The sequence below is a fragment of the Ovis canadensis genome, chromosome 2 (genome assembly GCF_042477335.2).
Source record: "Ovis canadensis isolate MfBH-ARS-UI-01 breed Bighorn chromosome 2, ARS-UI_OviCan_v2, whole genome shotgun sequence".
Taxonomy (NCBI): Eukaryota; Metazoa; Chordata; class Mammalia; order Artiodactyla; family Bovidae; genus Ovis; species Ovis canadensis.
In genome coordinates, this window is record NC_091246.1 from 152,969,765 (window position 1) to 152,991,193 (window position 21,429).

Genomic DNA, 21,429 nt, shown 5'->3' on the forward strand with positions numbered 1-21,429 from the left:
TCCGAGGGATAGGGGAGCCTGGTGGGCTGCCGTCTATGGGGTCGCACAGAGTCGGACACGATAGAAGCGGCTTAGCAGCAGCAGCAGCATGTTAGTTTAAGTTTATGAGCCTAGGTTCTTCTCTGAGGAAATTAGACATGCTGTGAACTGATGTTTCTTACATAAACATTCTAAAATTCTTAGCTTATGTACTTCACATGCAGTCTCACGTCTCAAGAGAGGCCTCATGAAAATAAATTCCACCAGAATGGCCATGTCACAGTGGAGAAATGTCGTATTCTGAGTTAACTTAGAAAAGAAATCTGAAAGATCAAATCACAAATTCTTCTCTGGCATGAGGAGTAGAAGTGATTTTAGAATGTAATTCTTTGTTCTTAAGTCACTGTTGTTTTTCCTTGCCAAAGGGAACTCTGTTATAGAGGTCCCTATATTGACAAAGATGGGAAGGACATGCATAGTCACAAGTGGATTCTGAAGCAAGTCAAAGTGGCCACAGTGAGAGAAATAGAAATTCCAGATAGTCTAAAACTTATATTAAAAATCATATGAGAAAAGGAAATGAGTATGGGGGAGGGTGTCTGTTTAGGTAGAAGATCCTTCAAAGGTTGTGTGTTAAGTCTGAAAGCTGGAGGTATTGGAAGTGAGAGGTATGATCCTTGGAACCCAAAAGATGGAAAAGAACCTGGATCTTTAGAAGGTTGTGTGGAGCAGGAAGAGATGAAGAAACCCAGAAGTCAGGAGCAACTCACACTGACAGAGGAGTCAGGACTCAAATTCTCCCGTTTCTTTGAAGCTGAAGCTGCTGAACATCTGACCCTGGACTGAGAAGTGAGGCAACTATATATATATAGCCTATATGCCTAATTTTTGTGGATTTAAATTATTTGACAATTTTAAGGTTCTCTTTTTCTGTGCTAAATAACAGAACTCTAAGAAGATATGTGAACATGAACTACACTGTCGTGTAAACCTAGGGCATATACAAGGAAAAAGCACAAAGCAAGAACAGTGTAAATCACATGACATTTTATTTTGAGGTGGAATTTTCCTAATTTGGGAGCATTGAAAGCAGTAATAATTTAAGCAGCTAGTAGACTGTTTGGTAAGTGTCCTAGATCAAATTATAGGGTAAAAGCAAAAAAGATCTTTCATTATTTATTCTTTACATTCCCTTCCCCAAATCAAGCTCCTTTCTGCACTCCCCTTGGCACATGGAGAAATATTATTACAATTATCCTAATAATAACAATAATAGTGCAAACTATCTGTCTTAAAAGTCAGGAAATAGAGTGTCGATTATGGAACTGCATTTTAAAATCCCTAATAGTTTTCCCTATGAATTAAAGCTCCCGTTAATCACTAAGAGTATGTATTTTCACTCTGGTTGCACAACATTTGTAAGTACACTGCAATGAAATTTGTAAATGTTATAATTAGAATGTTTTCAACAGTAATATACCTAACAATTATTAGCTTATAAAAATCCGCCTAAATTCCAAAGTGTCTTTAAAATGTTGGTGATAATTAGAATTTTGTGAGTTTATCTATCTCCACTTTCTTCACAGGCTGGAGCTAAGAATCCTGTTGTTCGGATCTTTATCATTGATGCCACTTACCCTGAGCATGTAGGTCCCAGAGAAGTGCCAGTACCAGCAATGATAGCCTCAAGGTATATTCATCTCTGACGCTCTCCACCTTTCAAACTGAATTTTAGCACTGAAATTTCTTCATCAGGGTTTACATTTCTTTTCTAGCGAGTTTGCAATGACTATGCTACAACAAAAATAAATAAATAAATAAATTAGCATGTCAAGCTAAATACATAGCAAAATTAAAATTCACAAAAAAGTTTTTAAAATTGATGTGAACATATAACCCTTTACATACATGTACAGATGACCAGAGTACTCAGTCTAAGTGGTGCTTCCCTTGGATGTGTGAGTGTAAGCTAGGGACGAAGAACGAGACAGTAAAATGTATGCATGCTCTCAGCCTGGCTTCCTTCAAGTCTGGCCTACTTTTTCCCAGCGTTTGTGGATCATGCTTATTATATGTGCATGGCAAACAGGAGAAGATAAGCCAACCCCCTCCAAATATTAGTGTTTTTCACTAGGATGCAGTCTATTTGAAGTGATCTGGTTGTAGCATTATCTGTTTGTGGATGAACTGCAGGCAGAGCTGCACAGAAGCATTTTAATTTCTGTGAAAGGTACCAGCATGGTACCCATTGAGATCTTGTCTGATTAATCCTCATCATTCTGGTTGACATGGAAAATGGGGAGGGGTCCATAAGCCCTGCCTGGCTGGCCTCCTTACTGCTTTCCACATCCTCTCAGAACAAGGCTTGACTCCTCTTCTCCTGCTTCAGGAAGGAAGGTCAGCCAGGGCCAGATGATTGATTAATAGGAAAAAACACCTCATCAGAGGCCTCTGCCAGACTTTGCCAAGGTGAATCCACTCTCAGATAATCAAAAATTCTTTTTTTTTTTTCAATTATCCATTATTCCCCACCCTAATCTAGTTGATGAAAACTGGACTAAATATACCTGATTTTTTTATGCATCATTCTTCTCAAGAGTCAAGCGGAATGAAAGAAAGCATCATTTGTGTATCTGTAATACACTAACAATATAGTAATAATATCTAACATACTCACTATGTTGTATATATAGTTTGAAAGCATTTTAAGCATTCTTATAAATCTTTACAGCAACCTTTCATACTGGTAATGTTATTATTCCCATATTATATAGAAACAGAGGCACAGATATGTTAGTCAAGGTAGTATAACTGGTAGGAGATAAAGCCAGACTCTGAACCAGAGATCCCTTGTAGCCCTGCGATTCCTTTTATAACAAGGTCCAACATTTTGTGGCTTATTTACATTGTTGTTCCCTACATGTTCACCCTCAGAGCCAAGTAATCATTGCTTCCTTTCACCGACATCCACTTTGTGCCAAGCACTGTTTGAGTTACTTTGCATACACTATCTCTGATTATCATACTAACCCAAATTTCAACCCCTGACCTGTAGATAAAACTTAGCTTCCAACACAAACCTGCCTGGAAAGAAAGATGGTCTTTTATCCACTTAGCTCTTTTTTTAATTAAAAAGTGAAAACTTGAGTTCAGCTATGGAAAAGTAGGCAATTTCATGCTTTTTGTCCACTAGGTTGGCCAATAACTTTGGCCTTGTGTCTTAATTTTTTCCCTAAGATATTAAAATCCCAACTGGGGATAAAACTCAATTATAAAATAATTCTATTAGATCAGTGGACTCTTGTATGTTCTCTAAAGCCCAGTAGGTGTATTTAAATTTTTTAGTGTTTAAAAGAATATTTTGCATTCCTTACCTGTGGCTTAAGTGCTTCAGAATAACAAAATATGTCCTTTCGAAAACACAAATTAAGAAATTATTTGAATGTGATATTGATTTATAGTTCTGACTTTCTGTTTCGATTTGTTTGCAGTGATTATTATTTCAGTTGGCTCACGTGGGTTACTGATGATCGAATATGTTTGCAGTGGCTAAAAAGAATCCAAAATGTTTCAGTCTTGTCTATATGTGATTTCAGGGAAGACTGGCAGACATGGAACTGTCCAAAGGTATGTTGTATTAAAACCACAGAGGTGTATTTCTGAAGATAAAAGTACAAGAGGGGGAATTATTTATAGCTAACATTTTATATTATAAAGCAGAATTGCTGCATTCAACTCCTGATTTCTTCGCAAAACACACTGTTTGAAGATTCATTATTTTTATTAGACAAGTAAGATACCTTTTGTTTTCTCGAATGACTTTAGCATTGAAAGTGAATGGAGAAAAAGATTAAATTACAATGCTATACTGCAAAAATCAGGCATCTGGTTTTGAATTACGATGGAAGTCCATCCTTTTTGAGATTATAAAATTATCAGTCCAAAAAAGCAAAATAATGATGATGAAAACATAAGATGGATCCATTAAAGAAGTATATGTGTTCTATTCAAAAGAATTAGAGAAAAATGCAAACGGTGATGTTTGCATTTGCAAATGCAAACGTTCTATTCAATGTCAAAATTGAAAAATAAGAATTCCAAAGTAAACAAATATTATCAAAAGAAAGCCAAACACTTCTATTTGAAAATCAAAAGTAGGTAACTGAGAATCATATGAAACAGATTTAATTATCCTGCTATCCTGTTATCTTTGCAGAGTACTCAATACTGTGCTAATTTTAGGGAGAAAAAACTAGGCACAGATTTATTGTTGAGTTTTAATTGTTTTTATTGCTCAAATCCAAACATAATCTGTTGAATTAATGAGTCAGAAAGCTACTTCTCCAATCGGAAAGCTTCAAAATAGGCCTGTTCATAAGTACTCATATTAGAAACTAAGAAACACAAAATGTTTTCTTTAAATAGGAAATTTGATGGGTACATTTCATGAGACATCTAATTATGAAGAAATGTTTCATTAAACCAAATATAGAATAAACCTATTTTATAAAGTAAGAAAAAAGCACAGAGCAATCAAAGTAAAACACTAAATTCCATCTAGAAATTAGGACATTATGTTTTGCAAGAAAAAAGTCATATGAATCTGTTTGGAAATATATCAGGACTATAATAGTCAACATTACCCAGGCTAAAAATATTTTTAAATCACTACTGTGTCTGTAAGAAGCTTGACTAATTTTGATGGAATATGCTAGAAGCTTATTTTTATCTTATTTATGTTTTGATATACAAAGCAGGAAGATTTTTGGCATTAATGCAGTGTCATAGACAAAAAGAAAAGATAGAATAAATTTAATTTTTCTAGTTAAATAGAAACAATTGGGTGAATATATTGTTAATGTCTTCATTGAATCTCAACACTAGGAATTATTGATTTAATTATATTAGTTTATAAGATTGGTCATTGAGATAAAATTTTTAGCTCTTAAAACTAGGCATTTAAAACTATAATTGCTTTGGAATTTGAATTTCTAATTTATCAAATCTGAGACAACTTAATCCAAACTGATAGAATATATAAGATGCTCATTCAATGAGTTGTGGAATTCCCTGGAATATAAACTTTAGTTTTATGGCCAAAATCAGTGATTAAGTTTAAAATACCAGGTTTGAATAACCTTAAAATTTCAAAACAACTGCAGTTTCGAAATAGTCTGGTAAGTACATGGAATGTATTTTTCAAATTTAAGAACAACAGAGTTGAATTTTCCAGTAACCATACTTATGACTAATATGTGTGTGTGTGTTTAGTTTTGAAAACAAACAACATTTAAGGTTAAGAGATGTGGCAACACTTTACTCATGTTGGGAGTCATACCCAAAATAAAGAAGCAAAAGAAACTGGCAATAATTACTTGTAATATAACTGTATTAATAAATTTATAGTTTGGTGGAGGAACATCCTTCATCATATTGTTCTCTGCAAGAGAATTAAAATTAATTTTATATTAATATCTAGAAATGATGAATAAAACATTTCACTTTATCAAGTCTTATCTTGTTTTTTCTGAAATCCAAACTATGCTTTTAAAATTTATTATTCCTTTGCTTCTTATGACAATATACTCTCTCATGGTTCTCTTTCTAGTTTACTGTTTCTTTCTAGCCCTTCCTCTTCTGACTTTTCTAGAAACCTTATTATTCTCCAAGTTAATGCATTTAACCCTTCCAAAAGTTCAGCGGGTTAATACAATAGGTTTGCGCATTCATGTAACCATCTAATAGTGAGTCCAGGTAAGTTGGAAACAGTGAGGGTGAGGAAATGGGTGCTCTGCTCCACAGAGTCATTCAGGAACCCAGGTTGATAACATTTCTGTCTTCATCCAGTAACTTCTAAGGATATTCCAAGGTTATTCAAAGCTGGTCATCAACATCCAGCAAGGGAGTGAAAAAAGAATGGAGGATATGTATGGACAGGGTTTTATAGGTTAGACATAGAAGTAGTACCAGTTACTTTTGCTTGAAAGCTATGGGTTAGAACTTGCACATGACCACATCCAAGTGGATGGGGGCCTGGGAAATGTAGCCTACCTGAAGTTCTAGCAAAACCAGAAGGTAAATGATTGCTAATTATCTTAAGTCTCTGTTCCAACACCTTGTTACTCTCCTAGGTGATTTTTTTCTAATACAAGAAAATTGCCCCACAAATTCATTCTGAGGATTTGAACTTTTATATATCTCTGGCTACATCTGCTCTATTCCACCCTCACTACCACTGTCTAGATTTGGGTCTTCAGCATCTTTTTTCCAAACATTTCAATGTCGTTATTTAGTCGCTAAATCATGGCTGACTCTTTTTGTGACCCTAAAGACTGTAACCCGCCAGGCTCATCTGTCCATGGGATTCTCCAGGCAAGAATACAGGAATGGGTTGCCATTTCCTTCTCCAGGGGATCTTCCCAACCCAGGGATCAGATCGACATCTCCTGCATTGGAGGCAGATTTTTTTACTGCTGAGCCACCAGGGAAGCCTCCCACTATGTTACCCACTTCTTATCTATTCTCTGTATCATGTTCACAATTATATTTTTCAAATTGTGATTTTGAAAACTTTCAAAGGATTTATTATCCAGTGGAGAAATCCAAACTTCCTAATTGTGGCATAAAATTTCCTCCATGATTTTGCTGATGCGCCTACATTCTCCCTTATCTTCTAATTCTTTCCCACAGTCAGGCCCCACTCAGCTATACTGAGCCACTTGTGGTTTTCTAAGCTAGCCTCATATCTATGCTATTTATTTCATCTAGAATATTTTCCATTTAACTGTTTATAAAATTCTATTCATTTTTAGGTTTATTAAGTATTTGTCCAATAAAGGATTTATTGTACTATCCTCAAGTATATACCAAAAATAAGATTCAGTGCAAATTTTAAGATTTCTAGCTACTTTGTAAGATTGAGGAAAGAAAAAAAATTTAACCTAAATTCCACTGGGAAATGCCTTTTTACCTACATGACAACAGTTTGGTTTGTGGTAGGTCTCCATGGATATTGTCATAATTCCAGTCACTGACTTATGGAAAATTTAGCCAGAATTATGAATGATTTGCAATAAGATACAGCCCTCAGATCATCCTTATGTATGCAACAGTGATGTTGTATAAGATTTTGAATCTAGTCATCTTCAACTCAAGTATGTAGTTGGTTGACTAACAGTAGTACACTCTGACCAGCCAGCTTAACTTGTTCAAATGTCCAGATTATATTTAGGAAAAACTGTCCTCTTAATACTATGTTTCATTTGATGGTTTGTTTTTTTTTTTTCTTTTTTCCTTTTAGACCCAGGAACATATAGAAGAAAGCAGAACTGGATGGGCTGGTGGAGTATGATTGCTATCTTTTCCTTATCTTTTAATGAAATTCTGAGCTATTAAAGGACTATTTGAAATGTATCCAAACTGACACTACTTGATTTTATAGAAAAATAACAAGGTAAAAAACATAAAGGTAGTGATCCCTTCAGCAATTTTGTGCCAGACAATTTTAATGTCCATATATCTAGAATTCTATTAAGAATGAATCATATACCTCATGTTCTGTTCTTAACTTTTTCAACCAACTGATATATATAGCTAATATTGCTTCTTTAAAAATGTAACAAATATTATTTTTCAAAAGGGAACACAATCCCTGATTTACTTAAAATAATCTTGATAACTTTTAGCCATTTGAATCCAGGAAAAATAATTACATTTGCTATCCTTGGTTTAGAGACAACCCTACCTCTCATTATATTTTATATAAATAAATGAGTAGATTAATCTCATACATACTCATATTTATTCTAGTTTTTAAGTAAAGTGGTATCAGTTAGGGAAGTGTGTGTTTTGTTACAGTTTGTAATCATATATATCTGTATTATTTTGGATAGATTTATTCAGTGATTTATAAGGATTTTGTGCAAAACTAAATCATGTTTTAGGAAAACATCAATTGTATCTTATATCTTATACAGAGAATACAAAATAAGACAAATAATAAATGAATATTCTATGAATGTTACCATTTATCACAAATATGTAGTTGAATTCAACTAACATCTGGGTAAAAAAAAGAAAAGCTACTTCTGAGATTTGGACACATGCAAAGAAAAAAGAAACTCTTATCTAATTTAACACATTAACCCAAGACAAGGGACAATAAAGAATTCAGAAGTAAATTCTGAGATGTTAAGGCTTGTAAAAATTTAAATTAAGATGGAGAGTGAAGTAAACATCTTCAGGTATTGAAAACTATTTTTTGTATACTTTCCTAGATCCAGCAATTTTAGCTTACATATATTTACTTTCTATCTTCAGTTAAAGGTACTTCAGTTTTTTTCATTAAGAGATTTTTGTGGGGTCAGTCTTATCTGACTCTTTGCAACCCCACCAACTGTAGCCCCCAGGCTCCTCTGTTCATGGTCTTCTCCAGGCAAGAATACTGGAGTGGATAGTCATTTCCTTCTCCAGAGGATCCTCCAGACCCAGGGATTGAACCCCAGTCTCCCATATTGCAGGCAGATTCTTACTGTCTGTGCCACCAGGGAAGCCCCTAACTAGAGAATAGTTATTACTTTATTTTTTTATGCAAGTAAATGTACATGGGTGCAGGCTAAGTCACTTCAGTTATGTCCAACTCTTTTTGACCCTATGGACTATAGTCCACCGGGCTCCTCTGCCCACGGAATTTTCCAAGCAAGAATACTGGAGTGGGTTGCCCTGCCCTCCTCCAGGGGATCCTTCCAAAAGCGAAGCGAAGCAAAGCGAAGTTTCTCAGTCATGTCCGACTCTTTGCGACCCCATGGACTGTAGCCTACCAGGCTTCACTGTCCATGGGATTCTCCAGGCAAGAATACTGGAGTGGGGTGCCATTGGATCCTTCCAATCCAGGGATAAAATCAGCATCTCTTATGTCTTCTGCACTGGCAGGCAGGTTCTTTACCACTAGCACCACCTAACAAGGTAACAAGGATAAGTGTGTAATTCAGGAAAAAAAAAAAGAAAAAAAATCCTGTTTTATTTCACTCTTTAACATTGTATAAGTAACAGGAAAAAAGAGAAGTCAGTGAAAGAACAGGATTTTCTAAATTTTTTTGGATTCTAGGTCAACCAGAAGCTTGCCTTCCAGAAAGATAATTCCTAAATCAGCATTTGAAAACTTGAGAAAAGGGAAAAATTTAATTTATGAGTTCACTGTCATTATAGAGATTTCCTGTAAAGAATGAGAGAAGAAAGAATACTTGAAAATATCTTTAGTTGTATTCTCCATGATAATGATATAGCTAGAGTTTCTATAAAGTAATATGAATGATGTGATTTTACAAATAGATAAACCATGATACCAGCAATCTTATCAAAGACGTGATCTTAGGAATCCATACACATTTATTCTGAAAATACTGGCACCATTCGGAACACTATGAACTACTTTAAAATACATCTTTTGAAATCTGTTTATAAGCAAGTTGAGGACAGTTGTATCTTATAAATTTTTATAGTCTGTATAGCACCAGTCTTGTAATCCCAGCAAACAATAGCTGAATGAATGAATGAATTGCCTTCTAAAGTTTTTGAACATTGTTTTAAATACCCTCAGTGGAAGCACATACATGCCCTTTGAGGGAGAATGAGGTCTCTACATTAAATCAAAAATCATGCCAAAATAAATCTAGTGAATAAATGAAATATGTATCTGCAAAATATGATTTTACACTAGATCATTATAAAATCTATAGTTTTAGAATTCTATTGGGAAAAATTAGTTTTCCTGTGTGCTAATCTCAATCTCTCCAAATGTATCCAATAGTCATTAACTTTCTGAATATTAGAAGAATTTTGGAAAAATTTTTTGAAGTGACGGTTTTCAAGAGTAAGTCCACACTTCCCCAAGGCAGCTATTTTCAAGGGGGCCATTCATTTGATTTTATAAGTCCTGGCAAGCCTTTTGGAGTCATGACTTTATATAGTCATATCTCATATGTCATAATGTGCTGCATAGCTTCCTTTGACCCATAATCAAACCAGCGGCTTAATAAAATTACCCAGAAATAGCCTAGAAATATTTGTTTTTCAGACATCTGTTCAAATAATATTTATGAGGGTTTTAGATAAAGTGTATAGGCTAGTCATATTAATATAAATTTAAAGAGCAATTTTAGATCAGTTTTTCCTTTAGTATTTGTCAAAGAGGTTTAAAATGAAAAAGCCCTTCAAAGATCACCTATGAACTAGAAAAGAGACTAAATGGCAGTTTACCTATTAATTCAGGCAGAGAACTAGCAAATACTTCCTTGAGAACTTTACTTGTCACTTCCTTTTCTTCCGCATGAAATATTGTGTCTTAATTTGGGGGAAATACTCTAATTTCTTCTTTTGGTATTTTATCAGAAAAATAACAACAAATTCACTTCAAATAATTTTTTTTTTTTTTGGTCCTGTGGAGAGCAGACAAGGAAGATTTAATCAAAGACTCTATTAATAGTGTTTAACCACTAAAATGTGAAGAACAAATACTAAACACATAATGCCTAGGATGCAAAGCCACATTTAAATCATTTAAAAATAATTAAGCCATACACCACATCGCATTTGAGTGGTTAGTGAAATCCTGTGGCTTAGATAAATGGATGCTCTACTTGATGCTTGAAAGTCTGTGCCTTTGACTAAATGTGGACTCAGTTTAGGCATTAGCCTTCCATAAGCAGGTTATTTACCATCTGTGGCAAAAAATTAACTGGTGTTAAATCATTTTACCTTCCAAGAAAAATATTTTAAATGACTTTGTAAGTAGAGATGAGGAGTTTATCAGCACATCTAAGCATGATAAAGGGAGCTGTGAGGATGTCTTGTTAAACTGAGGACCACCTAGTGACATGTGGTTATCTAGGGCCCAGGCGTGACTTGCTGCCAGAGCACTTAACTCAGGATGCATTATGGATCTCACTCTGGCAGAGTGAATACGGAAATATTTTACACTCTCTTTACCTCACCCAAGTTACCTGTTCATCTAAAGCATCTGTCTTGGATGTGTGCAATTAAAGGGGAGAAGATAACAGTCTTTGCCTAACAAAAATATTCTTCCTGTTTGCCTGATTCTACTATCTTGAAACATAATGTTCTGCCCTCTTATTTTCTGTTTTCAATGAAAATGAAATTTTCTATTTTAATCTGGAACTAAGCCGTTTTTAGAGTTCCTTAACTCTCTGCAGATGTAAAGTTGAGTGTTTTTTTCACTAAGGTACCTTATAGTATTTGTGACCCCAGTTCCATTACAGTGGTTGAGAAAATGTGGAGCCAATTTTCATCTTTCATCTTGATGGGGGAGAGGGGGACACTGTAAAGTGTTTACTAATAAGGAATCACTTGGCTGAGAGGGTGAAGCCTCGTTCTAAAATGAAAGAATGGTTTTTCAGGCCACTACTAATGAAATTCCTTCCACAAAATTGCAAATCAGAATTTCCTATTCAGGGACCTCCTGGCTTTCAATTTCACTGAGTCAATACCCAGAATCCTACCAGATCTGGTCTTATGATTAGTGTCTCATGTAAGGAGACAGAAGTTTCTTATTATTCCATTTTTTATTTTATTAAAAACATCATTTTTATGCCAAAGAGATAGGGACACCATATTAGTTTCCTAGGGTATCTGTAAAAAACTACCACAAACTTGGCTTAAAACAACAAAAATTCATTCTTTCATCATTCTGGAGGCTAGAAGTCCAAAGTCAAGGGGTTGGTGGGGCCATACTTAGATGTCTCCAGGGAAGAATCCTTTCTCACTTCTTCCAGCTTCTGGTCTCCTGGCAATCCTTGGACTTTCTTGGCTGGAACTCCACCAGCCCCAACCCCTGCTTTCATCTTCACATGACCTACTCCCCTGGGTCTCTTTGCACCCTCATCTCTTCTTATGAGGACGCCAATCATTGGCTCTAGGGCCAACTTGGATCCACTACAATCACATCTCAGTTCTTAACCTTGATTACACCTGTGAAGATGCTATTTTCAAATAGGTCATTATCCTACTCTGTTTGAGCTGTCATAACAATGTATCCTACACTGAGTGGCTTATAAACAACAGAAAGTCATTTCTCACGGTTCCAGAGGCTGGAAGTCTGAGGTGAGGATGCCAGCATAGTCAGGCTCTGGTGAGAGCGCTGTTCTGTCAACTTCTTGTTGTATCCTCCATGGCGGAGAGCAGAGCAGGGGGAGGACACTCTCCAGTAATTCTCGTAAATGGGCTAATCCCTTTCGTGGGAGCTGTACCCTTATGAACTCATCGAATCCAAATTACCTCCCAAGGCCCCCACCTCTTGATACCAAATACTATCTTAATAGGGATTGAGTTTCAATATATGAATTTGAGGGAACAGAAACGTTCAATCCATAACAGTTATCTTCTGGGTTAGGTGGAAAAGAATTTGGGGGACACTAGTTAGACCCCACTGGAGAAGGCAATGGCACCCCACTCCAGTACTCTTGCCTGGAAAATCCCATGGGTGGAGGAGCCTGGTGGGCTGCAGTCCATGTGGTGGCTAAGAGTCGGACATGACTGAGTGACTTCACTTTCACTTTTCACTTTCATCCATTTCATTGGAGAAGGAAATGGCAACCCACTCCAGTGTTCTTCCCTGGAGAATCCCAGGGACGGGGGAGCCTAGTGGGCTGCCGTCTATGCAGTTGCACAGAGTCGGACACGACTGAAGTGACTTAGCAGCAGTTAGACCCCACAGATACCACATCAAAAAGTTACATTTTAATATCATTCAATCATAATCATGACTTGTATTAAAAAACATTATGTCAAATTACATATAGAATCATCATTAAAAATACCTACAACTACTTCCCTTGTTCTCACTTTGCTGTAAAGTGTGTCCCAGCAAAATGAGTGTCAGCAAATTAGGTGTTTGTAGCTGAAAGATACCTGTAGTCTTTTGATTGTTGTTGCCTGGACAATTGCAAAGGATCTGAACGTTTTAACACTGTCATGTGGATGCACTCGTGCTAAGAAATCTAGTTTGGAATAACTTGTGGGAATACCTACTGCCGCAATTCATGGGGTTGCAAAGAGTCGGACACGACTGAGCGACTGAACGCCTGAACTGAACTGAACTGATGATGTAGAATAGCTCTTTCCTCAGGGAGCCCCTTCACCACGTTACCATCCTTCCTCCACTCAATGACCAGAATAAAAAAGGAAACCAGCAAATGTACAATGAATCTCTTTTTCTAATGGGAGAAACTACTAGCTAAAATCTGATGTCAGGACATTTACAGGACTTTAATTATCTGTACCTTTCAGGATGCTGAGTTGTAGCTTGCTCTGTTCAGGACACACTAGACCTGTGGCAGAAACTCCGTAGGTTCTTAAGCAGTTCCCTGCAGGTGGTGAGCATGGGCCCAGGGAAGAGGTCAGAGGTGAACAGTGAGGTTTGGTCTCTTCCCTAAGCTCAAGGAGTACACCTTTCATTGTCTTGTCATTGGTTACATTTTTCTCTCAAGTCCAGAAGTCCCTTTCTGCCATTAAAAGCTGTGACTAGCAGTTCGTGATATTTTAATCTTTAAAATGTCTTTATCGCATCGTCAGTATTAGGTGCTTGACATCAAACAAATCAAGAATTACAAGAGGCTATCAGCATTCAGAAGAGTCACATTTTGGTCAAATATAACATTTTGAAGTTTGAGTTGGTTAAACATCAACATTCATTTGTGAATTTTATTTAACTAGGTCAAACCATGTAATCTCAGAATACAGAAATTCAAACTAAGCAATATAAACCCAAGGATATGTAGTAGCAATTAAGCAGTATTTGGAATGTATAAGTGCCTGTTAGAAGCATGAGAAGAGCTGTCCATTTGAAAGGAAGGCATCTAGGGTGTGAGTGCTGGAAGGTAGGGGAGGCAAGACTTTCTGGTCCCGATAATTGTAACTACACGTGGCTTAAAAAAAAATCAATCATTTTAGTTTGGTTTGTCTCCTGAATATAACCTCTGTTCATTTCTTTCAGTTCTTTGTTTCAACACCAGTGTTCAGCCATGATACCATTTCATACTACAAAATATTTAGCGACAAGGATGGCTACAAACATATTCACTATATCAAAGACACTGTGGTATGTTCCTTCCAAGATTTATCTCCTGAAAGATCATTCACTTGAGGTTGCTCAAATAACGCTCAGCTTCACACAACATAATGTTTGTCTTTTTATAGGAAAATGCTATTCAAATTACAAGTGGCAAGTGGGAGGCCATAAATATATTCAGAGTAACACAGGATTCACTGTAAGTATTGCATGAAGCTTGATGCACCATTCAGGTTTTAATTGGCACTGATGGACGGATGAAATCTACAGCACCACTGCTTTCAGTTAAGAGCATTTTCGTTGCTTATTCTAAAGTGTAGTTCAGACAGCTGTGGTTTCATTAAAATTACACATTCTTTAGTAATTAGTCAACACAATTTCCTTTTTTGGAAAGAACATTTAGTAGGTGGTTATTTCTCTTCTGATAGTTGGTATATAATTACATTAAAAGTATAAAAGTTTTAGAATAATAACTGGTCCTAAAGACAAATTTTCCCTCTAGCACTTGAAGCAATAAGCTAGATTCAGAAGTCCATGAGGGCAGCCCTTTGATAAGAAACATTCTTGCAGTGATTCATTGTTGTATAAGTTTGAGATTATCTGTAATAGCTATTATTTATTAAGTGATTGCTGTGTACCACATAATATAAAGTAGAAATGATTATCCCAGTTTTACAGATGAGAAAGCTGATACTTGGAAATTTAATTAACTTGGGCAAGGCTACCTAGTTAGTGGTAGAACTAGGATTTAAATCTAAAATATATTAAATCTAAGATTCTTATTATTAACCTCATCATGGGGCTTCTTTCTTCTAGGTCTTTCCTTTTCAGTCCATCCTGTGTACTGTCTAAATAGATCATCTTAAAATAAGCATTTTTGATCAAACATCTCTAATCAAGAATGTGTAGTTTTTTTCCCCCCTTTACTTCTAATAAAATCCAAATCTAGGGCACTCTCTTGTAACTTCCCTGCCATTAGCTTGAATTCTAAGAACAAAAGAGGAAGATTAGTCCAACTTCACTGGATAAAATTTTTTTAGAAACTTGTTGCCAATCCATGGAATTCTTTAAACTGTCAGCAAAGGAGTTTAGCCATTACATGGAGCAGCCATTAAAACTGCCCGTGTAAGATGAGCAACAAGATAAAACCTCATGGGAGATTTCAGGAATAATATATTTAGGAGGTAGGGGAAAACTGAAGGCAGGAAGACCCTGGTATGGTCATAATCTAGGCCTGAGGGGACAGAAGCCTGAACTAGAATAGTGGCAATGAAATGCAGACTCCAAGAGAAAATTATGTCTCTATTTTTTAAATCTTTGGAACATGGGATAGTGCCTGGCACATAGTTAAATGAATGAGTGGAAGGGTAGACAGACAGTGAAGAGAGACAGAGGCTGAAAAGGTAAGTCAGTGGCTGTGAGGGAAAAGGGAAGGGAAAGAGGGAATGTGGGCTCCAAGTGTTAGAGACAGAGACAGTTGTGAAACCTTTGACGTAACAAAAACCTGTAGGAGGCAGTTTGGAAAAATCTGAGTAGTTTATTCACAGGTAGTTTGAGATGATGTGGGAAGAGCAAGTATAGTGATGTTTGGGATCCTATGAAGTCAGTAAAGACATTTAGCAGGATGCTGGTTTAGAAGGTAAAGTTAATAGTAGGAATCAGGTGTATTCTGTTGCCTTTTCCTTTTACTGGGGGTTTTCCCAGGTGACACAGTGGTAAAGAATCTACCTGCTAATGCAGAAGACACAAGTTCTATCCACGGGCTGGGAAAATCCCCTGGAAGAGGAGGTGGCAACCCACGTCGGTATTCTCACCTAGAAAATCCCATGGACAGAGAGCCTGGCGGCTACAGTCCATGGGGGCCCAAGGATTCAGACACAATGAACACACACACTGGTGCCTTTTACTGGGAATAACAAAGTTGTTATTTCAGTGAGGATATACAAGTACTTGGGTGAATGAAAAGTTCTGAGAATTAAAAATAAGAAACCAAACCTAAAAATTTTAACACTTTATTGTGCTCTTCCTAGAAATTAAATGTCAGTTATTTTGTTATATTCAGATGAACTCACAGAGGAGAAAATCATGCCCATTAAATTGGATTTCCCACTTTGTTAAGACAGGTTAGAACTGGGACCGAGATACTTAAGTAATAAGCATGCTCTCTTGTGACTTGTTTTGCTTCTGGGTAAATTAGCATTCCCCTTTGTGTGGAATCCTTGGGTAGATGAGTTTCCTGATTTATAAAAAAGTGATCTACTGTCAGTGCTTCTGTAAAATAAATTCTAAACATGTTCAAAATCATAGACAAAATTAAATAGTTTAGCACAAAGAAATCAGCAAACTGTTAATTATGGAAAGGAAAGAGGTGATATTAATCAAACATCCTAGCTTAACCAAAAAAGAATACTCAACATAATTTAATGTTTCTCCTATAATTTATAAATATATTTGTGTAAATATATTTTATATATGTATAAGTCAGAGTATGTACGTAAAATTCAGAAGTATGAACAGCAGCAACTTGCATACATAAGTGCCAACTAATTGCTTCATTCCATTAAAGTTGGACTATACTATTTACTATATTAGTAGTATATTAACAATTCTATCACCATTTAGCCATCAATAATTATCTGATAACTTCTGAATATATTTTCAGGTTTTATTCTAGCAATGAATTTGAAGGTTACCCTGGAAGAAGAAATATCTATAGGTAATTTATGTCAAGTCATTCTAATATTTTCATATATTGAAATTTGAATAAAAATCTATCAGAGTCCTCAGAATATATAAAATATTTTTAAAAAGCTGAAATGTAATAGAATTAATTTATGAATTAAAATATTCAGAGAATGTGTATACTACATCACTATAAAATATATGCCCCCAACATACTAGCTAACCAAATGTTTTCAAAAAGAAAAATTAAGAAATTTTAATGCTGATATAAACATGGCCTTAAACATTTCAACTAAATTTAGAAGCAATTGAGAAAATTCATGTAACACACATTCATCAAGTTACTACTGTATACCATGCATTGTGTTTATTCCTGTAATGTGTGATTTCTTTAACATGACTTGCTTTGAGACTATTATGATTAGAAGGAAGTCATTTCTGTTCATATATTAGTGTTTTAGTTTATGGCCCCCTTGGTGATTGAAATGGTGCCCTTAACAGTCCCTTCTGGATATGGAAGTGAAAACAATAGCTTCCATGGGTTGGTGGTCTGCTATAGGCCTTGCACATTCTTATCTGCTTTATATATGTAATTTCATTTAATCACAACAACAACTCTATGCAGTCAGTGATGTTGTTGGGCCAGGATTTATACCTGGGCATTCTGAACTTGACCCTTTATTGCTAACCGCCTACCTAATGTTTTCCAAGATCACACCAAAATATAAATGTGAATGCTATTAACTGTAGTGAGAAAATGAATTCTTCCTTCTGCTGCATTCCTCTGTTCCCTTCTGGACCATAGCTTTTCATATGTTGAGAAGAATCCCCCTCTGATGATAGCAATGACTCTGATCACCCTCTACCATGCTCAAGGCAATGTCAGGGGCAGCAGCAGAAGGAACACTGCAGTGGCCGCAGGTACACTTAACCAGCCACATCAGGACTCTGCCTCTGGCTGCATCCTGGCGTAAAACCACCTGGTCCTCCCCAGATGAGACTCTGAGGGTTTGGGGTAAGGTCTGGGAAGTTGTATGTTAAAGCCAGTTACTCAGAGAGTTGGGCCAGTGTGGTGGGTACAGGTTGGCTTGTGTAGGGCCATTTGGGGCGGGGGGGGGGATGTATTTCCAAGAAGAGCTTCCATGAACCCAGATTTCCTGCCAAATAAAATGAAAGGCATGAGAGCTATTGAGAATCATGTTTGTGGCTTATTACTAATTTCCCCTTCTAGATATATGATAAAGACAAGAGATCCCTTTTTTGGTAATACTGCCCAAATCTTTGTCTGTTTTGCCATGGGAGCACACATTATAGGAGGTAATTGAGAAAATTCATGTAATACACATTCATTAAGTTAGTACTGTATACCAGGCATTGTATTTATTCATATAATGTGTGATTTCTTTTAACATGACTTGCTTTGAGCAGATGCGAGAGAGATGGTACATGGGATATGAAAGAACTACGCATTCTCAACCACTTTGTAAAGTAAGAGATTGATAGCTATAAGAAGTGGCTACCTCGCTCCCATTTGAGGTGCTAGATATTTCTCCCACCGCCAGAAAACTGCCAAGGGCTTCTCCCTCAACGTCTGTGCCTATTCAGGCGAAGACGGATTGAAGATCAGATGAATCAAAATACTGTGGCTCTCCCTTTACTTTAAATGATACTGGCAACAGAAAAATAGTGAGCTTGATGTTAATATGCAAATCAGTCATTTTGCACGGAGTAGTACATTTTGATAAATACAATCTCAAAATTCCAGCCTTTAGTTTTATTTTCATTTCCCTCCAGAATTAGCATTGGAAGCCATTCTCCAAGTAAGAAGTGCATTACTTGCCATCTAAGGAAAAAAAGGTGCCAATATTACACAGCAAGTTTCAGCGACTATGCCAAGTACTACGCACTCGTCTGCTATGGTAGGTAACGGACCTAACACAGGCTCTACCCTTCTCTGCCTCTTTCCTTGTCCTTGTCATCATTATCTGATCAATCCTTAGCTACAGGTTATTGAGCACCTGTTATATGTGAGGACCTTATCTGCCTTATCTTATCTAATGCTTACGGGAAAAAAATGTAAGGAGGATAGGAAGGCATTATTATCTCCATTTTTTGCAGTTGAGGAAACAGACCTTTTGTAAAAGGTCCACACTGCTGGTAAGCATCAGAGCCAGATGGGAGTAAGAGTTCCTTGGCTGTAAATCCCAACCTCGTACCCACCATGTACCACAGCACCATGACATCGTATTGTGAGAGCAATATCATAAAAAGAAGCATCCTCTGATAAAATGGTTCCTGGATTTCAGCCCCATTTGCTTGGAGAAATGACAATCTCTTATAGCCAGGGAAAGAAATCTGAGCTGTTTGTCTTGGAGGCCAACAATTCTTTGAACTATAGCTTCCATGGGTATGGAAAATAAGCTTTTGTCACCTAGTATATCCTTTCTAAATTTGAGAAACATAATAAGTAATTCATCCAAGTATTAAAAAATAAAGCTCATAAAATATACTAGATGTTTCCTGGTTGTTTTAGTTATATGTCCATTTAACAAGTAATTTCTATCCAGATAATTTTATTTTATGCATAACCTTTCATCTGTATCTTGAACGCATAGCAAAGTTGGGTTAGGCAACCAGTAAATCATTGAAATATGTTAGGTCCTTGCTAGTCATTATGGGGATTTTGGAAAACTGATCTGAAACATATCTACCCCTCCATTCTCTGTTCTGACACCCCTTCCACCACCACTATTAATCCCTGAGTTTCCCTGCGAGTTGAAGGTGGACAGAAAACAAAAGGGAGTTATTAAAAAACATATCCCATTCTTGTTTCTGGTGTGACACCAGACACTGGTATTTGGTGAGCAGCTCAGAATATAAACAGAATCTCTGACTGATTTCAATCCCTGCTCAGTGTAGAGGACCCTGAGGTTCCCTTTACTTGCCAAAAGAAAGGTTACCCTGACATGCCACTTCTTCAGTCCAATCATCTGGGCCCAGAACCTCACCCCAGCTCTTTTGACTATGTGAAAATGAGTAAGCATTTTAATTCAAATGCTTCCTTCAAGATGGCACAAGATACCGCTTTAATACAACACTTTCACAAAAGGTTTGGTCTTTGGCATCTCTGTAAAGTCAAAAGATTGTTGTTCATGACCATACGTGCTAATTGTGGTTACAGCATTTCAAGGTATACGTTAAATGTCCCTCTCAATTTCTGTGCAACATTTTTCATCTCAAGCTACGTATTCGTGCAGCATATATTGAAGCTTACATGCCAGGCACAGGGTATCATTGAAATAACTGTCCTGAATCATCTGGTTGTCTATTTTCTCTCCTGGAGGCAGAATAAACTTTCCTTTCATCTTTATATTCATAAGGCCAAAAAAGAATGGTTAGTGCATGATAGACGTAGAATGTTTGTGGAATGAACATAGGTGACTAGGGGAGATCGAAACATTGCTGCTTTTTGCAAAGCGTACCCCAAGCCTCATTTTTACGCTGATATTTGTTGTTGTTGTTGTTGTTCAGTTGCTAAGTTGTGTCTGTCTCTATGCAGCCCATGGACTACCACACCAGGCTCCTCTGTCCATGGGTTTTCCCAGACAAGAATACTAGAGTGGGTTGCCAATTTCTTCTCCATGTGATCTTCCCGATCCAGGGATCAAACCTGCATCTCCTGCATTGACAGACAGATTCTTTATTTCTGAGCCACCAGGGAAGCCCTTTATGCTGATATATTTACTGATAAAGACATCAGTGACCCTACTCATACAAACGCATTTATATTTTATGTATTCCGCATTTGTACAGTACTTTAATGCTTTCTGAAAGCACTATACCACTTCTTAGTGTCTTCCTAAGATCTGCTTGAGCCTAAGTACCCCCTGAAGAGTAAAAAATCAAATACTAATCTCTCATCAAAAGTTGGTGAAAGACTCCTTTCTGGAACTTGAATCGCCTGACTTTTCCACACTCACTCTTCCTCGGCAGTATGGTAATTTCCCATTTAGCAAAAAATATACTGTGTGGGAAGCATCACATCGTCTGGTGTTTTTGAAGCTCCAGTAAAATGAGTCACTGCACCATCATAGGAAAAACCTTGAAATCTTCCCCTTTAGGACTAAGAGTAAAGCTTCATTATGTAACTTCAAACTCTCTGAGAGAGATGGTGAGTAAATCCCAGATAATAGGACTGAAGTAGGTAAAATCATATTGATGATGCTGATGAAACAAAAGCAGTGCAAAGAATACTTCTGCCACTAGGACCACACCCTCAGGCCACTTGTTCAAGGGCAGTCAGTCATTAGTTTGTCTCATAGTTTGGACAAAAGATATAAGCTAGTTATCCCTACTGGAACTGCACACCTACGAACATCCCATAAGGTGGGTGCTGTTTGACTAAAGTTTAGAAATTCAGATTCATGTCTCATTGCCTTACATGCTAACAAAAATTACAATATGTATTTGTACATTTTAATAATGTTGAAGAAAATCTAGGCAAAATGAAAATCTCTGAAATCAAATTCTATCAAATTGAGATTCCACACAGTAAGCATTGCTGGTTTTTGAGGGAGCCTATTAAATGATATCCTTTCTCCTCGCTCTCAGGCCAGATTGAGGAGTCAGGCAGGAAATCAAAATATCAGCTTTATTGCCTATAAAGGTTAACTGGAAAACGGGAC

General features: G+C 36.6%; 1 protein-coding gene across 1 annotated transcript in view; it reads left to right on the plus strand.

The window, feature by feature from the left end:
- FAP (fibroblast activation protein alpha) overlaps window positions 1-21,429 on the plus strand; it is an 82,151-nt gene that overhangs the window by 30,928 nt on the left and 29,794 nt on the right. Inside the window, exons 11-17 of the mRNA XM_069574337.1 lie at window positions 1,566-1,669; window positions 3,471-3,606; window positions 7,280-7,324; window positions 13,988-14,092; window positions 14,191-14,261; window positions 16,725-16,778; window positions 18,539-18,663. Coding sequence (XP_069430438.1) covers window positions 1,566-1,669; window positions 3,471-3,606; window positions 7,280-7,324; window positions 13,988-14,092; window positions 14,191-14,261; window positions 16,725-16,778; window positions 18,539-18,663 — 640 coding nt within the window. The remainder of the gene's footprint in view (window positions 1-1,565; window positions 1,670-3,470; window positions 3,607-7,279; window positions 7,325-13,987; window positions 14,093-14,190; window positions 14,262-16,724; window positions 16,779-18,538; window positions 18,664-21,429) is intronic.